At 36.8% G+C, this 23609-nt stretch overlaps 1 protein-coding gene across 3 annotated transcripts in view; it reads left to right on the top strand.

Moving 5' to 3' along the window:
* The window catches only part of Pafah1b1 (platelet activating factor acetylhydrolase 1b regulatory subunit 1), a 73457-nt gene that overhangs the window by 32107 nt on the left and 17741 nt on the right, over positions 1-23609 (top strand). For all 3 annotated transcript variants that reach the window (XM_033762852.1, XM_010642121.3, XM_010642122.3), the window contains 4 exons: positions 4298-4518; positions 18712-18796; positions 19018-19092; positions 20080-20286. In XM_033762852.1, the coding sequence (XP_033618743.1) occupies positions 4487-4518; positions 18712-18796; positions 19018-19092; positions 20080-20286 (399 nt within the window). In that variant the 5' untranslated portion in view covers positions 4298-4486. The remainder of the gene's footprint in view (positions 1-4297; positions 4519-18711; positions 18797-19017; positions 19093-20079; positions 20287-23609) is intronic.

Here is a 23609-nt window from a genome sequence, read left to right as displayed (position 1 = left end):
CCAAGTTGCCCAAATTATCACCCTGCTGTCTCAGCCTCCCAGGGTGCTGGGAGATTACAGGCATGTGCCACCATACCAAGCTAATTATAGACTCCTCTAAGTGTTGGTGTTGCTCTCCCTGGTTCTAGGGTTGGCCTTTTGCTCCACTTGCTCTGTCTGTTTTCCATTGGTCAGGTCAAATTTATCATAGTCAGTTTTTCATCAGCTGAGACATATAATACTCAGTATCCACAGCTCTGAGTGAGGAGAGATTAATTTGGTCTCATAGTTTTTAGAGGTTTCAGTGATTGATGGTCAGCTCTAAGACAAAAGGATATGGTGGAAAGGTTCTGATGTGAGGAAAACTGCTCACCTCCTAACAGACAAGAAGCAGAGAACTAAGGATGAGGCTGGGGAGGGAAACAGTCTTCCAGGTCACACCCTCAGTGAACCTACCTCTTGAACCAGGCCCCACCTTCTAATGCCACATTAAGCTATAGTGTCCCCATGAGTCAGTCACCTTTCAAAAGTCCAATTTATGAGTTCATTAGATTTGGGGGTGGGGGTGGGATCTAGGTATAACCCTAACACCATATCTGAGTAAAAAGTACCAATCTCCATACTGCTTATTTTGTTTTGTTTTGGAACAGTGATTAAACCCAGGGCTGATGGTATGACAAGAGTTGTACCACTGAGCTATATCTCAAGCTTAATTTTCTTTTGGTAGGTTGTTTCTTTTTAGAGCCTGTTTACTCGTACAGCTTCCTACTGGACATTTCATAGTCATCTTAGTGTCAACATATCTAAACTTGGGCTGGGGATTTAGCTCAGTGGTGCCGCTGCCTGCCTTGCAAGTGCGAGGACACGAGTTCAATCACTGGTACCAAAAACAAAAACATATCTAAACTGAAATTACTCATGTTTTGCTCATTCCCTCGCACCTTGGAGTTTTTTGTTTATCTTAGTTTCAAGCCAGAAATCTCTGGAAGTTTTTGTTGTTGTTTTTGTTCTTTTCTTTTTTGGTACTGGGGATTAAACTCTGGACCTAGCACTTGCCAGGCAGGCGCAGCACCACTGAGCTACTTCTCCAGTCTGGAAATTATTCTTAACTCAGATTACCTTTCTCGCTCGCTTTCTATCTAGCTGCCCACATCAATTGTGTAACAGTCACCTGATAATAACTTAAATCTATCTAATTCTCTTTTACTGCTGCTATCCTTGTATAGAATCTCACCTTCATTCCTGTAGACCTCTTTTCTGGTTTGTTTTTACTTTATCATTGTGACTTTTGTGAAGAACATTGAATAGAAACGAAAACAAAAAAAAACCTTACCTAATGGCTTCTCATTGCCCCTTGGATAAATTGTAAAGAAATGAGCTTGTTTTTGTATTTCATTCCCTGCTTACCTGCTTAGCTTCCTGAGTCAACAGGCCACACTAGACAGTCTGTTTTAATTTTCTGTTTTTTTGTCTTATTCTAAAACAATGCTTAGCATATAGTAGTGTTCAATATGTGTTTGATGAATGAATACATTGTTCATTACACACGTATACATGGAATGGGTTGTTTTGGTTTTATCATTACTAGATAATCCTATTATACCAGTATTATCATTATTCTTGTGTTTTTTTTGTTTGTTTGTTTTTGTACTGGGGATCAAACTCTGGTCCTGGTGCTTGTGAGGCAGGCAGCAGAACCACTGAGCTAAATCCCCAGCCCTCTTGTATGTTACTTTTTTGACTGTAGGCCATCTCTACAAATTAAGTTGGACCTTGTAATACAAGTAGTATACTGTTTTTTCCAGATCAAAGCAGGGATTTTTGCCATGCCTGTTTCTACGCTAATTTATGTGATGAAGTTATACGTTAATTTATGTGATGAATTCCCTGTTATTGTACTACATATTTAGTTCAGATGTTCACTGTCATATATCCTTATCCTATCCCTACTATATCCTTTTTTAGGCTGTATGGTCCCTAAGTGCTTTGGCTTAGTGACAAGACTTTGTGTAGTTTGAGAGTTGTTAAATACCAAAGAGTTACTGTGTTTCTAGGTTATCAATTGTGTTTGGTTTTAATTTCACTAATTATTACGGACATTGATAATATTTCTCTGGATTTAAACAGTGGTACTGGTGGCTTTCAGCTGTCATATTTTTGCTAGCTATACTTCAGTTTGGAAGGGTCATTAAAGATCATAAATTTCTACTTAAAGAATTGCTCAGTGGAGAAAGATATCCATTCAAATCAGCAGCTGCTATTGGAAGCATATATAAATGCTCACTTTTTGATTCGGGGCTCATTTGAAACCAAGATTTGCTTTCTCATTTTTCTTAACTGGCTTATTTATTGCTGCATAACTTGGACATGGTCTGAAAAATTCACTTAAAGGAACAGTCCTTATTCTGTCCATGTCATATGTGTCATTTCCTTTACTTTTTTTTTGGTGGTGGTACTGGTAATTTAACCCAAGGCTTTCGCACTGAGCTTCGTTTCCAGCCCTTCATGGTTTTTGGGGAGACGGGGAGATAGGATCATGCTGTATAATCCAGGCACTGTGTAGCACAGCTTTGAATTTACAATAATCCTCCTGCCTCAGCCCTCCTGAGTGGTAGGATTATAGGCAAGCACTTGTGCCTGGCTTATGTATATATTTAAAAAATTTTTTTTGAGACAGTCTCTAATATAAGTTGCCTAGGCTGAGCTCCAATTCGGGATCTTTCTGCCTACGCCTCCCAGATTATAGGACTATAGTCATGTTGTACCACCATGCCTTGCCTGGGTATTAGACAGGATTTTGCTAAATTGACCAGGCTGGCCTTGAACCTTATAATCCCTCCCTGCCCTCCCTTCCCAAATGCCTGGGATTACCAGCCTGCACCACCATATTGGCTTTTTTTTTTTTTTTTTAAGTGATAGAGTCTCACTGTGTTGCCCAGTCCATCCTCAAACTCCTGGATTCGAGTAATCCTCCTGCTTCAGCCTCTTAAGTATCCAGAACTACAGGAGCAAGAATACACTTTTGGCCTGAAAAGTGATTACATTTAAAATCTGAATTTTTTCACAAAATCTTACTGCCATTTACTCCCATTTAATTGATTATATTACTTTTTAGATTTGTTTGGTTTTTATTTTTTGAGACAGGGTCTTGCTGTGTACTTCAGGCTTTAAACTCACAGCACTTCTGCCTCAGCCTGCTGGGTGCTGGGATTACAGGTGTGTGCCACCACGCCCTACCCCCCTCTCTCTCTCTCTCTCTCTCTCTCTCTCTCTCTCTCTCTCTCTCTCAGGCCCTGTGAGTGCAAGGCAGGCATCAGAACCACTAACCCAAATCCCCAGCCCCCAACCCTTTTTTAGCTACTACATAGAAATTGATTTGGTGTTATATCGAGGACTCTGAAATTTTAAATAATATCCTAACATTAGGCTAAAGAAGTGGATTTCCGTGTGCATATAGAAGCTAAGGTAGTTCGTGAAGTTTTGCTTTTAAAATATATGCTTCTGAGGAGCACAAAATATATTGAAATTACATTAAATCAGTTTTTTAAGTGTATTCAGTAAGAGAATATGCTATTGCTAAGCAGTTTATTTATATTATAAATACTAGCCATTGCTAAGGTGGCTGTGAGCAAGCCTTGAAGGTTATTTTAGTCAAGCTTGGCCCTATTTGGCTTGTGCACAATTTACGAAATCCTTATCTCTTATTTCTTTTTGTAAATTAGAAGTTTTAGTTTTGGGCTTTAAGGAAGAATTATGGTATTCACGAGTAGTTACATGTTTTTTGGTTTTGTGTTGGTGACCCTGGGGATTGACCCCAGGCCCTCATGCATGTTAAGCTAGCATTTTACCACTGATCTGTATCCCCAGATTACTTATAGGCTAATTTTGAGATTAATGTATCTAGCAGGTAACATGTTTAGAAATACTTTTATGTTGAATTGTAAGACTGCTATTTTGTCTCATTAAAGGTAACAAGGTACTTGAAATGCTACATATTTTGACAATAGTTGATATTTACTGTAGGTTTAAAATGTTATCTGATATATTAGCATTACAGTAAATCTCATTTGAAAATATGTACTGCAATTAAAAATTTAGAAATTTAAAATTTAAATGCTGGGCATGGTGGTGCATGCCTGTAATCCCAGCCCTCAGGAGGCTGAGGCAGGAGGAGCACTGTGAGTTCAAGACCAGCCTGGGCTACATAGTGAGTTCCAGGTCAGTCTCAACTACATAGTGAGACCCTGTCTCAAAAAACAAACAAAAGAAAGAAATACAAATTTTAAGTTGAAAACATCTTATTTTTCTTTCTCCTTAGGTGGAATGAACCACACTTGTTGAATATCTCCTCGTTACTGGTTGGATTCATTTGTAAAAGAATTGTTTTCTCCTGTGAGGAAGCCACTTTGCAGCATATTTAATTATCAATCCAGGGATTGCAAAGCCTTTTGATTTCCTGAAAGAGGGACATACCACTCTATCAAATAAGCTTGACATTGCAGCCAAAATGGTGCTGTCCCAGAGACAACGAGATGAACTGTAAGTTTCTCTGTTTGTGCTGTAGAAAAAAGATCTTCTCATAAGAGGCAAAATAATAAAACATACCTTTGGGCGATCTAAGATTAAAACTATTTTCTACCATTGTCTACCTGTTGCTTTAGTTTTTTTTTTTTTTTTTTTTTTTTTTTTTTTTTTTTTGCTACCAGGGTTTGAATTTAGGTCCTTGTGCTTGTGAGGCAGGCAGCAGAACCACTGAGCCAAATCCCCAGCCCTAGATTGTTGCTTTGATTTTAAAACCGTGCCTTTGTTTTTGTTTTGTGGGGAGGGTTTTGAGACAGGATCACACTATTTAGTCCAGGCTTGTTATCTTCTTGCCTCATCCGTCTGAGTGCTAAGAGTACAGGCATGGTGCCACCATACCAGCTAGTACTAGGTCTTGTTTTGACACAACAGTATATATTCTTTAAACTGTATCAGGTTTTTTTTTTTTTGTTTGTTTGTTTGTTTTTGTACTGGGGATTGAACTTGGGACCTTGTGCTTGCAAAGCCGGTGGTGGAACCATTGAGCTAATTCCCTGGTCCTATCATGTATAATTTTAAAGTAAATTAGCAGGTTAGTTGGTAAGTTTTATGCTAAGTTTGCCTTTTAATTATAGTCAGTAGGAAGCTAAGTGCTTCATAGTTTTTCAGATATTTTTGGTTTTGTCTGAAATCTGTGTCTTAGAAAAATGAAAACCTTGGGCCGGGGATTTAGCTCTGGTTCTGCTGCCTGCCTTGTAAGTGCAGGGACCTGAGTTCAGCCACCAGTACCAAAAAAAAGAAGAAAGAAAAATGAAAGCCTTGTTTTCATTATTGTTTTTTTTGTTGTTGTTGTTGTTGTTTGTCTTTTGAGACAGGGTCTCAATGTAGTTGAGACTGACCTGGAGCTCATTATTGTAGCCCAGGCTGTCCCTGAACTCACAATGATCCTCCTGCCTCAGCCTCCCAAGCGCTGGGATTACAGGCGTGTGCCACCACGCCTCGCCTTTGTTTTCATTATTATTGCTAATGCTTTGCATTTGCCCTGTTGTATTTTAACTTTTATTATCCAGTAGCTATTATAGGACCTGGAACTTTATGAGACATGAATTTGCTAGGTAAGGTAAGTATACTAATGAAAGATGTGATAATTTGACCACTGCTGTTGTGTAGTATTCCGTGTTATAGCATTCCATTTTTGTAGTGAACAATATAAAGCAGAAAACATAGTGTCTTGTGTTGTAGATTTTTAAAAAGATTTTCTGTAGTTTTTGGAGCCAGGCATGGTGGCGTACACCTGTAATCCCAGCACTGGGAGGCTGAGGCGGGAGAATTGCTGTGAATTCAAGACCAGCCTGTGTTACATAGTGAGATTCTTATCTCAGAAGGAAAAAAGTGAAACAGAATAATCCAACAACCAAAAATGTTTTCTGTAGTTTAAAAAAAAACTATTTCTATAGTTTAAAAAAAAACAAAATACCACCTGCCTCACAAGTACAAGGTCCTGAGTTCTATCCCTGGTACCCCCCAAAATAAAAACAAAAACTAAATATTTTAAGTTGTGAGAGTAATACATGCAATATTTCTGTTTTATCAATTTCCAATTGTTAATATTTTATACCATTTGCTTTGTTATGTACACTCTGCAAGGCTGTGTGTGTAGTGTGCACACACATGTATTTTTCTAAGTTGAGAATGAGTTATATATAACAAAGACCATCCCCTAGCCCCAAGTACTTCAGTATTCAGTTCCTAATAAGAATAGGACATTCTTTTATAGAACACAATGTGGTTAGCAGTGTGAGTAAATTTAATGCTGACACCTGCTTTTATTTACTTTGCTTCTCATATTTCAATTTGGTCAACTCATAATGTCCTTTGTAGCATTTATCTCCCTCTCTAGTATACAATCCAGTCTTGGATCAAGTGTTACTATTAATTATCACCACCCCCCCTTACCTTTTGTCTTCTTTTCATTTCTGTTTAATTTGGAATACTGGGAATTGAACCCAGGGCCTTCACACTGAACTACATCCCCAACCTTTTTTTCAATGTTTTCAGACAGGGTTTTGATATGTTGATAAATTGCCCTTATATTTGTGATCTCCTTCCTTAGCCTCCCAGAATGCAAGGAGTACAAACATGAGCCACTGTTTCCTGTTAATTTCATGTCTCTCTAGTCTCATTTAACCTGGAACATTATACCCCAGCCTTTTTTTGAGACAGGATCTTGCTATGTAGTTCAGGCTGGCCTCAAACTCAGCTATATAGCCCTGGCAGCCTCAAACTCATGGTGATGTGATCCTCCTGCCCCAGCCTCCCAAGTGATGGGGGGGTCACAGGGATGGGCCACCATGGCAAGCCGCCTTTCTTTGTCTTTTATGATGATGATGTTGTTGTTGTTTTGGTACTGGGGATTGAACTGGGTACCTTGTGCTTGCAAAGCAGATGTGGTGCCCCTGAGCTAAATCCCTGGCCCTTTTTTTTTTTTAATAGAATGTTTCTCATTTTGGATTTATCCATTATTTCCTCATGGTTGGATTCATGTTTTGTGTAAGTGAAGAAGATATCTTAAGATCATGAAAACATTCTTGTTTTCCATCAGTAGTCTCCTAAAGTTTACTATCCATTTGACGATTCTTTCTTGAATCAATGCAATGCATTAAATTCTGCAGTGATTGTGAAATGATCTTCTAAGAAACACCATCACTAATTCCACATTTATCAATTAGTACTTATCATTTTACTATAAGCAAGGAACTTCCCTCTCCTTTTATTTAAATAGAAAAGCCTTTTCGTTATTGTTTATGAACTCATAAGTCTTTTTCGTTTTGTTTTGTTTTTTGAGACAAGGTCTCTCTATGTAGTGTAGTTCAGGCTTGGCCTCAATTTGCAGTAATCCTCTTACCTCAACCTTCCGAGTGCTGCTGGGACTATATGTGGCTGGCTCAAAAGTTCTTATATATTCAATTTATCATTCATTTGCTATTGTTTCTATTTTTGTGTTTGGATTGTTCCAGATTTGGCCCCTTCAGTTGGCTCTCCTGTATATCCCCATCAGTTTGGAGGAGAACTTTCTAATTTTCTAGTATAACAAGACATATTCCAAACTTACTGTATCCCTATCTTGCCTTAACTCTAGAATCAGCCATTTCTCTGGCAAACCTTTGTTCCTCTTAGAGGGGACTAGTATTAGAGACCAAATATAGGCACGAGGTATGTATAAGTATTATTATTGGGATGTCTTTGCTTCCAGGCCCTTTATGTAGACATGGGAAATATGTATAAACATGTATATAGACATCCTGGTACAGACAAATACTGTACTGAAGTTTTCTTAGTGGTGCACCCTATAATTCTTTCTTTGTGGGGGCTTTGTGAGAACCCAGATCATACAATACTCTGGCTCATTTTTAATTTTAATAATATGTCCAGTTTCAGGATTGTTTCCCTTGTACTACAAAAACTAAACTCATGGAAAGAATTCAGAATTTGTTTGCAATTTTACCCCCATCCATCCTGCCTAAAGACTGAGGGTATAATGTCTTCTGAATATTTTTTACCATGTTATTTCTATCTCTTGTAACATAAGACTTTAATAAATGAGAGTTATGTATATTTCTGCTTTGCTAAATAAAAACACACTAAATGTGCTCTTTTATACTTGTTCTTTTTCACTTAACAATATTTCCTAGAACTACTCTATATAAATTCATCAATAACGTCTTCTCTTTCACCCTCTTGCAGAGCAGGGGATTGAACTCAGCACCTTCACATTGAACTGTATCCTTAGCTCATTTTTAATTTTGAGACAGAGTCTTGCTGAGTTGCTGGGACTGGCTTTGAACTTCTTTTTGTTTTTTTATTTTTTGGTAACAGGGATTAACTCAGGACCTCATGCTTGCCAGGCAAGTGCTGTGCCACTGAGCTACATCCCCAGTCTTTGAATTTAGGATACTCCTGCTGAGTTCTGTTCTATTACCACACCCCCTTTCTTTCTGTTTCAACAGCTCTAGACTGGTGTAGGTGATACATACTTGTTAACATTCTGGGAGGCTGAGGCAAGAGGATCACAAATTGGAACCTAGCTTGGGCACTTTAGTAACTTACTGAGAACCTGTCTCAACAATTAAAAAGGGCTGGGAATATAGTTGAATGTGAAGACCCTGAATTCATCCCCAATGTCACCCTCCCCACAAAAAACCCAAAAACCAAACAAGCAAAAACAAAACAAAAAACAGCTCTGTACACTGCACATAGTATTCCACTATATATATATATCTGTGGTTTTTTATGTAACCTCCTATGGGAAATTACTGTAGTTTCCAATATTTTGTAGTTACAAGCAATATTGTAATATCCCTGTTTGTATTATAAGAACTCAGTCTGTTTTGTTTGTTTGACAAGTTTTTTTGAGACAGGGCCTCCTCAAGCTGTCTCTGAACTCACTATGTAGAGTTGGCCTTGAACTTGTGGTCCTCCTGTCTCAGCCTACCTAATGCTGGTATTGCAGGAATGTGTCACTGATAAAAGTGATTACATCTGGGGATTTAACTCAGTGGCTCCACCGCCTGTCTCTCAAGCACAAGGACCCAAGTTTGATCCCCAGTACCAAAAAAACCAAAAGTGATTAGATCTGTTTGTGTCACCAGTGGTAGGCGCCACCCCATGGGACAGTCATGCATGGACCACCTGGCAGGGAGACATTCAAATTACAGCTGTTGTAAACATGTTAAGGATGCAAAGAAGACCTCAAATTCCAAAAACCAGAAAATACATAAGCTTTGTTTGCTGACCATAATGCTTTGCCTTGCATATATCTTTATTTGTACTGTTGTGGCTGTCTTTATATCTTAAATCCATTAAAGAAATTTAGCTTTCATGATTATTTTGACTTTGGGGAAGAGCCAGAAGTTGCATGATGCCAGATCCAGTGAATAAGGTGGAATGTTTTTATGAGCCTACTGTCCTGTTGGATGGCACACGGCAGCAGTATTCACTGTGGTTTTGGTCACACCTTGTAAATACACAAGGTGGGGTGTTCACATTGAGGGGAGTTAATGACAATGTGTCTTTTACTATAATTTTTTAAATGTCAGCATTTAGAGTATATTTTGATCGCTCTTGTAGGTATGTTACATAGTGAAAGCTGTCTTTTCCTTGATAATTTCCTTTAGAATAAAACTTTGGAAGACTTTCACTGATCACAATTACTTAAATATGTGTCAGGGAAATGCAACGTGAGCTATTGCAGAGTCAGGATAGCCCATTTATATACATACATATGTATACAGACACACAGTGTGTGTGTGTAGTTTTTTTGAGACAGGGGATAGGGTCTCACTATGTAGTTGAGACTGACCTAGAATTCATTATGTAACCCAAGCTGGTCTCAAGCTCACAGCGATTCTCCTGCCTCAGCCTCCCTGAGTTCTGGGATTACAGGTGTATACTACCATGCCTGGCAGCCCATTTATTTTTAAAATAATGTCTAAGCCATCTGGAATTGATGTTTGTGAATTTAAGGAACAAATCTGAACTATTTTTCCCCTGAGTTATCCATATTGTCAGATATTTACAGAGTGATCCTTTCTGTCTGTCCGTCCATCCTTCCTTCCTGTGTTCGCTCCCCCACCCCTTGGATTGGAATATGGATTTGTGCTTTTTATTATTATTATCATAGCTTTATAGTAAATTCCATTACTAGATAATAAGTTTGCCTAATTTTGTTTCAAAAACATTCTCTAAATTTTGGGTTCTTCTGGGTGAATTTTAAAATCATTTTACCTAAAAGTTTTAAATGCCTGAGTCATTTTGATTTAAGAATGGGATTCTCCGGACCAGGGATTTAGCTCAGTGGTTCTGGCACCTGCCTTATAAGCACAAGGGCCTGAGTTCAATCCCTGGTACCAAAAAAAAAAAAGAATGCGATTCTCCAGTTTTTCCTGTTGCTACCATTTTGCATTACTGTGATTCACTTGTTATAATTCATGAACCAATATTAACACATTATTATTAACTAGGACTGGGGATGTAGCTCAGTAGTAGTGTTTGCAAGCAAAAGACCTTGGGTTCAATCCACAGCCCTGCCAAGAGGTAGGGAGAGGGTGGAGAGAGGATACATTATTTTTAATTTAAATCCATAGTTTATTTTAGGGTTCACTATTTGTGTTGTATATTCTGTAGGTTTTGAGAAATGTGTAATGCTACATATCCACACTTACAGAATCATATAGAATATGCTGCCCTGAAAATCTCTTTGTAGTGTAATACATTTTCTCACTGATTTTTTATTTTATTTTTTTGTACCGGGGATAGAACTAGGGTCCTTGTGCTTGTAAGGCAGGTAGAGGCACCACTGAGTGAAATCCCTGGATACATTGATTTTTTTTTTTTCTTAAAAAATTGTCAATTTATTTATTTGATTTTGTCCTTTGTATATATTTAAGTATTGTATAAACTCAGAATTGATTAGAAAGTGGCTCCTGCCCTGGTCTTTGCAAAAGAAAGTGAAGATCTATACCTCCTTACACACTAAATGGTACATATACTATAGAAGCACATGTTCATGGAGTTGAGTTAGATGCTGGAAATGGGTTTAGTTCTTAGTTTAAGATGTGGGCACTTGTCTGACTTTAGGGCCTCTAATAAGGAATTACTTGTGTTTAGGTCTTAATGACTCAGCTTTCAAACAGGTATTTTCCACTCTAAACCTTTTGGTTTAGCTTTATTTAAGAATATGCTGAGGCTGTAAGTTGAGCTGTTCAAATCCAATTACTGTTTACATTCACTCCTTACCCATGTGAATTAAAGTTCTGTTAGTGCTGAATGTACTTTTGTCTGGCTTATGTATTGAAGTTCTATTACGTGTGTGTGTATATATATGTCTGTTATCTGTATGTGTTTGTTTTCTGGTACTTGGAGTTGAACACCGGGCCTTCATACTGAGCTACATCCCCAGCCCTTTTTTATTTTTTTGAGACAGTATCTTAAGTTACCCAGGCTGGACTCAAATTTGTGATCCTCCTTCCTCAGCCTGTGGAGCACTGAGATTATAGGTATGCACCACTATGCCTGATGTTTTCTTTTATTCTTTAGTGCTTGATTTACCATATAAGTCTTTGTTTAGTTGCTGTCTCATTTAATATAAAATTAGGCTATCTAGGTCTTTAAGAAACATGTTTCTTCCAGGTGTCATAGCATGTATCTGTAATCCTAGCACTGTGAGGCTGAGGCAAAATTGCTGTTTCAGGCCAGCCTAAACTACACAGTGAGAACCAATTGCCCCCCCCCATTTTTTTTTTTATTTAAATTGATTTTTCTTTCCTTAAATCCTTTTTTAATTACACAGTGAGAACCAATTGCCCCCCCATTGTTTTTTTAATTTAAATTGATTTTTCTTGCCTTAAATATCCTTTATAACTCATTAATCATATCTTTTTGTTTTTGCTTTTTGTTTGTTGGTTTTTGGATACAGGGTCTCACTATATAGTTCAAGCTGGCCTTGAACTCACTGTGATCCTCCCAGGAATCACAGGCATGTGCCACCATGCCTGGCTTCTCTCATCTTAATGCTACTTTAGACTTCAATGGAAATGTTTCTAGTGCGTATTAGATTTGTAAAACAGCAAGCAAAAACGTACTTCAGTTTGTGAATCTGAATTCAAAGTATGAAATTCTGGTTATTTAAAAAGTAGTTCACTGGGTTTCATAGCTCATGCCTATAACCCCAGCACTGGGGAAGCAGTGACAGAAGGATTACCATGAATTTGAGGCCTGCTAGACTACCCAAGGAGACCCTATCTCAAAAACAAAAACAAATTTTAGCATTTGTTGATAAAAGAGTGAAATACGGGTATCTCTAAAGATCAAGATGTAAGAATGCACAGTAATACATTTTAAAAATTTGTTTATTTGGGTTTTTAAAAATCCAAGATGGCATACTTGTTCAATTTTTGTTGTTGTAAGTTGGAGGTCTGGGTTGTAAATTCAGCATCAGGATTTTACCTGATATTGGCTACTATCTGATATTTTACCTGATACTGGCTATTACCTGAAGAGGAATGGTAACTGACAGGATCGTTTGTATACCAAGTATGTTCTTTTTCTTAATGCCGTAGATGAAGATTTGCTTACTTTGACTTACCTAAATTTCATTCTCCCTTACTTTGTCATTGTCATGGATAAGGTCTTGTTTTAACTTCTTACTGAATTTCAGCTTTTCCCAGGACTGGTAGGTAGTTCTTGAGTTCCGAACTATTTTTTTGTTTTGTTTTGTTTTGTTGAAACTGTCTATGTAGTTTAGGTTGGCCTTGAACTCACTAAGTAGCTCAGGCTGGTCTTGAACTTGAGGCGATCCTCCTGTCTCAGCCTCCTGATTGCTGGGATCACAGGTGTGTGCCACCATGCCTGGCCTCTGAATATTTTTTGAACTAGGTAATGTATTTAAAATGTGATGGTAAAGGATGATAATCTTAACCTATTGTCATATTTCTCAGGGCATGTTATTGGTAGTTACAGGATCCATACATGGCCAGGAACTCATCACATTTATTCTACTCTTTTGCCAAAAAAAATGAGTGGCTATTGTAGTGTATTTAAGAAATCATATTACCTGTCTAGGACTTGGTTGATGTTCTGTGGCAACAGCTTATAGAATAGAGTGATCCTTTGTATTTCTCTGTCCTTGAATTTTATTCATGCATCTCAGGCTGTGTACTTCTTGTTTAAGTTAATGTATCCTGGAGTGGTATGAAGAATATCTCTAGAAGGAGGGCAGTAACTGTGGCTTCAATTTTCCTGTTTGTGAATTTGCTTGTTTGTTCCTACCCGGTCTTCTGTGTCAACTTCACTATCCCCTCAGACCTGCAGACACGTGGATGTACTGGACCACTACAGGGCACCCCTTTAGAATAGCCACATTATCTCCATCGGTGTCCTAATCTCTAAACTCATAAAACGGCCTTCTTAGTGTATTTTTTTGAGTGGGTCTGCTAAGAAAATGTCTCAGTTTGGTAGCCTTTAATTTATTCTTATTTCTCCTTATAGAAACAATATGTTTATAGCATTCACAAAAATTTTTTTAACTTTAAGATGCTAGAGTACAGTACAGTGTTTTAGAAACACTGTTGCTGTCATTTTAGTTTTGAAAGAGCCAGGTTGATTCCCAGCTCTACCGCATAGTAGCCAAAAGTCAGTTAAACTCAGTGTTTGTTTACCTATGAAAACACCTATCGCCTCATTCTCTTCTGTATGATTTCTCTACTCCATATTAAATTTTTAAGACATTCCGGGAGCCTTGAAGTATTCTGCTTTTCTTGTTGGCATTATCTTTGTTGTCTGATCTTTTTAGAGTTGTTGTTATTTGATTAGTAGTTTAATCCTAGTCTTCCTCTCCTAAAGTTTAATTGATTTTGTTGTGGGTTTTGTTTTTTGATTTTTGAGACAGCGTCTCACTGGGGCGATCTCCTGCCTCAGCCTTCCTAGTGCTGGGATTACAGACGTGCACCACTACACCTAATAGGTTTATTTAAATCATGTGAGGAAGTTTGATAGATTACTATAAACTTGTACTTTGATGTCTACTTGTGCATGATTTATTTTACTTATTTTAAAGGAGATAAGTGTTTCATCCTTAATAAAACTGATGAAAGTCTGCTTGAGATCAACAACTGAAATTAGTAACAAACTGTAGAAGAAACGTTAGGCCTTTAGAACTAGTAGAATCTTCAGTCTGTCTTACTCTTTCTTTTAGTAATGTTGGTACACCTTGCCAGAATTAAGAGGTTTCACATTGACTGGGTCATACACTTGGTTTAGATAATTGAGAAATGATACAGCAGAGGCTTGTCATTGTATTATAAACTTTCTAAGCATTTAACTTTCCTAGATACTCTTCAAACTTTACTATTCTCCCCAAATGCCAGTATTTGACATGCTCATTTGAAACCTTACTGTGTTTAATAGGTTATTATATTGAGAAATATTGAGGCTGCTTTAAGTTCCGCAAGTGGTCTTGGCTATAGTCAGTAGGGACCTCTTAGTAGCTTAGATTTCTTGCATACTTTTAAACTTTGCTTCACTTCTTTGTAATTGTTGCCTATTTGCATTTTTGGGATAACTTTTAATTGGCTTGCTGACATCTCTTAATTCTGACTTTAACCTTATTAAGCTCCTTGATATCCTCACAGCTTAAATTTTTTTTGTTTTGTTTTTGGTTTTTTTTGGTGCCAGGGATCAAACTTGGTTTGTGTTTGTGAGGCGGGCAGTAGAACCACTGAGCTAAATCCCTGGCCCCTCATTAAACCCAGCCCTGGCTTAAATATTGATAACTTGTCATGTTTCCATTCTTTACATTCTAGTCTCATTTTTTCTTCCCATTGTATACCTTCCTATGTATCTTTGATTACTTACATGTATCGAATCTTTACTACCTATTAATTTTCCCAGATTCATTCTTTACCTTAGATTTTGTGAACTTCTGACTTGTATATCCAATTACCCCCTCGGTCTATATGATGTCTTTACTTAAATGTCTTATAGGTGCCTCAAAAGATTATAAACTGAATTCATTATATTTCTAGTAGAATTTGCCCTTCCTCTTATTGCTTTTCCTTTCCAAGTAAATGTAACCACTGTCCACCAGAAACCTGTGAATTACTTTCCCTCACCTACTCTGTTACTCAAATAGTAAAGTCAGTAGTTTAAAGTGTGAATTTTTTGATTCACATTTATTTTACAGATTTGTGTGGCTGGGCAGGATGGTGATTTGTAATCCTAGCTATTTGGGAAGCTGACGTGGGAGGATCTTAAGTTTGAGGCCAGCCTGGGCAACTTAGCAAGACTTTGTCTCAAAATAGAATGAAAAAAAGCTGGGATATAGCTCAGTGGTAGAGACTTTATTTATTTATTTATTTAGGTGCTGGGAATCGAACTCAGGACTTTTAAAAGAGCAATATTAAAATATAAATCTACTTTTAAAAATTTATGAAGAGTAATATATAATATAAAAATGGAATAAGTCTGGTTCAAGGAGGGAGTGTGGAGTTCCACACTCCACTAGCTTAGCTAGTTTCTGAGAGTATAGCTTAGTGGCAGAGCAGAGGCCCTGTGTCTTCTCCCCAGTAATACACAGTTTCAGATTTTGGCACATTTTGAATTTTTTGATTCGAGATGCTCAACCTGTAGTGGTAATCCCAGTATGTTGGAAATATTTTTCTCCAATATTCTCAGTGAAAAAATATTACCACTTATCTTTCCTTTACCAAAAATGCCCATTAAGACCATAGTTGTTAGATGGGTGTGGTGGTGCATGCCTGTAATCCGAGCACTCCAGAGGCCGAGGCAGGAGGATTGCTGTGAGTTCAAGACCAGCCTGGGCTACATAAGTGAGTTCCAGGTCAGTCTCAACTACATAGTGAGACCCTGTCTCAAAAAACAAACAAACAAAAGACCATAGTTGTTAAAATTTGTACATGTGCAACACATACATATTATCTGGTATATGAGCTTTAGTATTGGAAGCTGTGTATTCAGCAAAATATAAGGTGTTCGATCTTGACCGGAGAGGAGTGAAAGCAGCACATATACTCAAATTGGAATGATAAAAAGGTAGGAGCACTATTGTATAAGAACTGTATATAATTTATTTACTCTTAAACTTCCCCTTTATTTACTTGATGATTGTTTTTAGATTTTTAAAAAAGCTATGAAATGATGATTTTTAAGTTCAATATTTTCCTTTTTATTTTGGGATATCATACCCAAATGAGTTTATTTTTGTTGAAGGTTTGTAATACGGACTTTGACAACATAAACATTGGATGCTTGATAATGAAGGAGCCACTGCCTTCTTTCTTTTTTCTAATTTTGAAAGCCTAAGTAGAATTACTACTTGCTGGGGGTTAAAAAATAGATTTTGATCTGTAAAGAAACCTTAATGAATTAAGTCATCCCTTTGTAGAATAGGCCAGAAGGCACAGGCTGTAGTTTGAGTAGCATACCATCTCAGAATCATAATAATGAAGAATTTATCTCTCCTTCAGTCCTGTATCTGTGTGATGTACTAACCTTGTAATTACTATACTTTGATCTTTAGTGTTCCAGTAATTACAGCAGATGTGTTTGTTGTCGAGCCGGGTGTGGTTGTGCAAGCCTGTAATCCCAGCACTTGGGAGGCTGAGGCAGGAGGATCTCTGTGAGCTGGAGACCAGCCTGGGCTACATAGTGAGTTCCAGGTCAGTCTCAACTACATAGTGAGACCCTGTCTCAAAAAACCAAAAACAAACAAACCAAACAAATGTGTTGTTATTCTCTTACAATCTTTCTGCACTTGTTTTTGGTTGCTTTTTGTTTTAATGTACCATTGAAGTAAAATTGAATCTCACCAATTCTAGGGCCAGGGATTTAGCTCAGTGGTGCCGCCGCCTGCCTTGCACAGTGCAGGGTCTTGGGTTTGGTACCTGGTACAAAAACAAAACAAAACAAAACAAAAAAACTCACCAATTCTTTCATAATACTGGAGAGTTTTTATTTCCTAAAGCATTACATGGGCATTGACATTGATGTTTACACAAGAATATTGTTTGCACTATTTGTAGTAATAAAAACATCTATCTCTATATTAGAATATATTATAACTTCAATTTAAAAAGCTGATTTAGGGTGCTGCCACCTACCTGCCTTGCAAGCACAAGGTCCCAAGTTCAATCCCCGGTACCAAAAAAAGCAAAACAAAACAAAAAACAACAACAAAAAAACGTGAAAAAGCAGATTTATATTTACTGGTAAATAAATAGGTAATCTAAGAGCAGGGCACACACTGCTATGTGGGAGGCCAAATCAAAGGTAGCCTGGCAATTTAATGAAACTCTGTCTCAAAATAAAGAATAAAAAGGACAAGAGGCATAATAGCTCAGTGGTAGAGGCCACTGGGCTCAACATCCAGTAACACAGGTGGAGGAAGGAATGATAAATAAAATTGACTTTATGTGACATATGTAATCTGAGACTTGCTTTAAAAACAAGTAGTAGGGGCGTGGTGATTTAGTCAGTGGTACTGAGCCTCCTGAGTTCGATCCCCAGTTGGGGGTGGAGGGGGGGAAGAAGTGATTGTCTCAGAAAAAGACTGTAGGTATTTGCATTTTTAGGTATATAGCTCTGGAGGAACTGTAAAATAACTGCCTCAGGGATGGAATATTGAGTATCAGTGGTAGGCCATTTTGCTATATATTTACATACTTAAAATTTGTTTTATCTTGTATATAAACTTTTAACAGTACTATCTGGTCTTTTAAATTATTTAAAAATAAATGAAATTTCGGGGATGGGGATTTAGCTCAGCGGTTCGGTGGCCTGCCTTGCAAGCGCAAGGACCCGAGTTCAATCCCCGGTACCAAAAAAAAAAAAAAAAAAAAAAAAAAAAGAAAAGAAAGAAAAAGAAATTTCAACCATTTCTATCCTGGTAGAAAGGCTCAAAACAATTTATTTAGACACATTGAAATAGGTTGCCTTAGAAGGGAAGAATTGCCAGTGTTCTTTCAGAAAATACTTTGAAAGAAGCATGAAAAAAGGGCATCTATTAATTAATTTCTCTACCATTCAAGTTTTAATTGCAAATGAATGTCTCATTTCATACAGTATACTTTTTATAGCTTGTTTTCTAAAATCCATGTTGAAGGTTTTTTAATTACTTCTACAGTAAAAGCATATATAATTTTATTAAAACATTTCCCACAAAACTAAATATTAGTTGTCAGATTTGAGTACGTACACCAAATAGAAGATAAATGTGAACATTAGCAAAGTTGATGGTTATCGTCACAGATTGTAGGGTACACCTCACAGCTGTAGGTTAAGCAACAAATTAGAAATTTATAGACTCAAGAATAATATAAAAAAGAATAATATGATATGAATGCGGTATGACAGGAGCTACATGTTCTGAAGGACTTGGAATTGTCTATTTTTTGTGCAGTGCTAATATGATTTGGAATGGAGTACTCTTGAAACTATCTTCAGGCTTACGAGATTTTCAATAAAATATATTTTCTTCAAAATACAAATGAGGTAGTCTGGGAACTTAGCTCAGTGGTTCCACTGCCTTCCTCACAAGCACAAGGACCTGAGTTCAATCCCTGGTACCAAAAACAAACAATACAAACAAACCACCAAATGAGGTTATTTTAGAAGTTGTTTGAATTTGTTTTCTTTCAGAAATCGAGCTATAGCAGATTATCTTCGTTCAAATGGCTATGAAGAGGCATACTCAGTTTTTAAAAAGGAAGCTGAATTAGATATGGTATGTTTGACTTTTTATAGTTCATAGTACAGTTAATAAGTGGATTTTACTCAAGTAGCAGTCAAGTCAGCAATTTACAAATCTTGTCATATTTGTTATTGTGGTTTACTTTGAATTAAACTTGATTTTCATCCTTTTAAAAATAGTCTTGAAGATGGTTTATATGGGTTGAACTGTCATAGCAAAGGCATTTTTTAAAGATTTTCATTTTTTCCCTTTAGAATGAAGAATTAGATAAGAAATATGCTGGTCTTCTGGAAAAAAAATGGACATCTGTTATTAGATTACAAAAAAAGGTAAATAGGGTGTTCTCTGATGTTATATTCAGTATGTTATGTAAAGCTCCTGGAAATACTAACAAATTGCTGTTCTGCATTAAAAATCTGATCTTGATAAGGCAAATAAAAATACATTTCTTATTCTTTATGAAGATTTGGCCTTAAGTCATTGCTGATACATGCTACCTCACACAACCTACACTATTGACTAGGTTGAATTTTGCATAATTTTGACCTTGAGAAAACTGATGCTGAAAGAATTCATTTGTGCCCTTAGAAGGGAAGGACACAGAGCCAGTGTGGTGATGAGAAAGGAGAACTAAAGTATATTCTTAAGTCATTTTTATCTGTGAGTTTTCATTTTTGTCTATAAGTTGAGGGCAAAAACAAATAATACAGATTAAAAAAATAAATTATAGATTCTAGAAAGTATATACAGTACTTCCTAGGCAAAATTAGAGATTATGTATATAAGGCTCTTAGAAAAGTTCCTAGCGCATAGATGTTCATTAGATACTAGCTTTTATTATGAATTTTTATTATTAATATATACACTCTAAGCTGTGATTTGGAAAGAATTTATCAAGGGTAGCGCCTTAGAGGAAACAAGACATGTTCATTGCTCTTTCTATAATTTGTAGTAGACTACTGCCAAATATATATTGAAATTTTTCTTTAAGTTAAATATTTAAGATAACGCTTGCATTTTTACCATTTTTGGTTTTGTCACACTATTTAGATTTTGGTGGTATATTAAGACTTCATTTAAATCTATCAAATGCTTTGCAAAATGCAGAATATTATTTCAAATTTTCCACATACATAAATGGAAAATGAAAGCAGAGTTTCTCCCCTTCCCCTCCTCTTTTCCAATACTGGGATCAAATTCAGACCTTTTGCATGCTAGGCAAATGCTCTACCACTGAGCTGTATTCCCAGCCAATAGGTACTTCTGAAAAAGTTCATCAGAATCTCTCTGTACTTAACTGCCTCTTCCTTCCCAAGGTTATGGAATTAGAATCAAAACTAAATGAAGCAAAAGAAGAATTTACATCAGGTGGTCCTCTTGGTCAGAAACGAGACCCAAAAGAATGGATTCCCCGTCCACCAGAAAAATATGCACTGAGTGGTCATAGGAGTCCAGTCACTCGAGTCATTTTCCATCCTGTGTTCAGTGTTATGGTTTCTGCTTCAGAGGACGCTACAATTAAGGTAAGTATTTGTTAAAAGCAGACTTGAAGTCAATGGTGGGGGGGAGATCCTGAAAATGACGTATACAAAAAAATAGGAATGAAAGTGATTTGATTCTGAATTGTAAAGACAGTAAAGTTTCACTGTAGCTCCTGAGAGGTATGCTGCCAATAAGCTCATGAAATGTGTAAGTTTAAATAAATTCATTGTAATAAATTTAGTGTTGGGAAGTGGATAACTTTATGTTTAAATAAATTTTTTTTCTTAATGAATGAAAAATTGTGTTCCTTTTGAGCACAAATGATACATGAAAATAATGGTTTACAGAGCTAGTAATTCAGGGGTGAATATATTCTTTTTTTTCTTTTAGTACCAGAGATCAATCCCAGGACTTTGCACTTTCCAGGCAGGTGTTGCCACTGAGCTAAATCCCTGACCCTAGGGGTGAATGTATTCTGCAAAAGAATTTTAGAACAAATTACGTATGTAGCTGTCTTTGATCTAGACACAATAAACTGATAGCTATATAAACCATGTATAGAAAGAGAAGATGATTAAAATGTAGACAGCTTTCTAATACTTATTTCATATTAAATTCCAAATTTTAAGTTTTAGTTGTAAAGGTTTAAGAAAATATAAGTCACTTGTATGTATATCACATAGCCGCAGTCTAGCATAAAGGGCAGGCATGACTTAAATGTGACATAATTAACCAGTTTTTCAATTAAATATTGTTTTACATTTTCCTTATGTGGTTTCTTCAGTTTATAAATTGAGGACTTCTATCTTTTGGGCTGGTAATCCATGGGTTAGGGTAGGTGGGCAGAGTTAATTATAAGAACTTTAAATTCATACATATATCACAGGCTGAAATAAATGTGCATCTAATTCATTAATATGTTACTTGCGGGGGGAGTCCTGGGGGTCGAATTCAGATCCTTGAGCTTGCGAGGCAGGTGGCAGTACCATTGAGCTTCCCAGCCCTAAACACCATATTTTTCGATCATCTCTTGTATAAGCGGAAGCCTTGTCATATGTAGCTTTTATTGTGTTGTGGTACATTCCTTTTATACCTGATTTGTTGAGAGTTTTTCTTTTTCTTTTTTCTGTTTTGGTACTGGGGATCGAACTCGAACTGGGGTCCTTGAGCTTGTGAGGCAGGCGGCGGCACCACTGAGCTAAATCCCCTGCCCAATATGTTACTTTTTTATTTGTGGTTTTGGGGATCTACTGCAGGGCCTTGTCTGTATTAAGCAAGTATTGCTGCTATTGAGCTCCAGCTCTAGCTTCATACTATTTATTTCAAATAAGTATATATTTAAACTGTTGACTCCGAGTAGTCTGTTGTCCTTGTATATCAAAAACTGCAACTGTTTTTTTGTTTTGTTTTTTTTTGGTCCTTGTGCTTGCAAGGCAGGCCACCGAGCCGCTGAGCTAAATCCCCGGCCCCAAAAACTGCAACTGTTGATCATGATCTATTAGATGAAGAAGTAGAAATTTTTCATTAGATAGGAAACCCAGACTTAACTGTAGATTTTACAGCATTGGTATAAAACCACAAAACTGGAAATGTGCTGTCTTAAAAGTATCTATTAAATTTGCTTTAAAATATATCACAGAATGGAAGTTTTGAAACCTTTGTTTAAAATGATAGGGGCCAGGAATTTAGCTCAGTGGTGTTGCCATCTGCCTTGCAAGCACAAGGACCAGAGTTCCACCCCGGTACCAAAAAAAAAAAAAAATTTTTTTTAAATGATAAACCACTAAGACTGGGGATGTAGCTTAGTGGTAGAGTGCTTGCCTAGTATGTGAGAGGCCCTAGGTTCAATCTCTAGCACTCCCTCCTCCCACCAAAATACAGCTACTTAAAATTCTTCCTTTTATTTCTAGGTGTTTTACTAATGAAATCAATTTAAAATGTAGCTTTGTTATCTTTTGATTAACATTTATTTTAGAAATACCCTTCATTTCATCATTTTTAAGGACTTTAAAATGATCGTTTTATTTATATTGTATGTAAAGACTTTATTCATGGTCAAGGGTACTGGCTCTGGCTTCATGTCCCAACTGTACCACTTAATAGTTGTAATTATAAGCAAGTTAACTTTTTATGCTTCTCTTTCCTCATCTGAAAAATGAAGGTAATAAATACCTACCTCATGTGCTTTGGGGAGGATTAAATTAATTAGTGCGTAGACTGCTTTCAATTGTTGCTGGCCAGATGCTGCTAAAGGAGCACTCAGGGACAGCACCATGAACAGATTGTTTTCCTTTGACTTTTTCAGTTATTTCCGTCAGCTATTTTTATTACAATGTTCTGTTTTATACATAAACCTTTTCATTCATAAATTAATTCCTAGGGTATTTTGTATAGTGAAAAACTTTCTGCTCCACTTTTATGAGTTTTGGGTTTTTGTTTTTGTTTTTGTTTTGTTTTGTTTTTTTTTATATTGGGACCTTGTGCTTCTGAGGCAGGTGGCGGCACCACTGAGCTAAATTCCCTTTATGACTCTTCAGTTGTGTAAAGCTAGGCCTAAATTCTGAGTGATAGAATGACATGCCAGAAAATTTAGTTTTATAAACATAAATTTTGTGATTCTCTTGACTACACTAGGCAAAGTGCTTGATAATAATGTTCTTGATATAAATTTCTTGATATAATTTTGATTAATTTTCTCACTTTAGGGTGAAAGGAGTTAGAAATATGTGGGGCTGGATGTACCTCAGAGGCAGAATGCTTGCCTAGCACACAAAATGCCCTGGATTTGCAAAAAAGAAAAATAGCTATATCATGAGATTCTGTAGCATGAAGTAATGTATATATAGTATATATAACAGTACAATACCTGGCAGATGAGTGTGAAAGGCTCAGTAATCTGAAGCTAATGATATATTATTTCTTGAGTTCATTTGATAAATGTAACATTTGTTCCTTGGAAAGCCTTTAAGTTACAATAACATCATCACTTGAATGGAGGAAACGTTACGAAGGATTTATCTTCAGACCTGACTTGTTTTCCCTCAGAGGGCCAGTAGAGTGGGGATCAAACCCCAAAACATGGTGCATTCTAAGTACGTGTTCTACCATTGAGCCCTTTACTCCCAACATCTTGAAAGTTTTGTTTTTGTTTTTTTCTGGTACAAGGGCTTGAACCCAGTGTCTCACACTGAGCTACATCTCCTTTCAATTTAAAAAAAATATATTGAGGCAGAATCATTGCTAAGTTACCCAGGGTGGCTCAAATTTGCAATCCTTTTGCCTCAGTGCCACACCTCATCTCCACCACAGGTGTATGCCATCAAGCCCCACCCTGAGAAAATTTTTTTTAATGTATCTGCTTTGC

Source organism: Fukomys damarensis, unplaced genomic scaffold, assembly GCF_012274545.1.
Source record: "Fukomys damarensis isolate Sample0158 unplaced genomic scaffold, DMR_v1.0_HiC HiC_scaffold_13, whole genome shotgun sequence".
NCBI lineage: Eukaryota > Metazoa > Chordata > Mammalia > Rodentia > Bathyergidae > Fukomys > Fukomys damarensis.
This window is presented reverse-complemented; position numbering and strand designations above follow the sequence as displayed.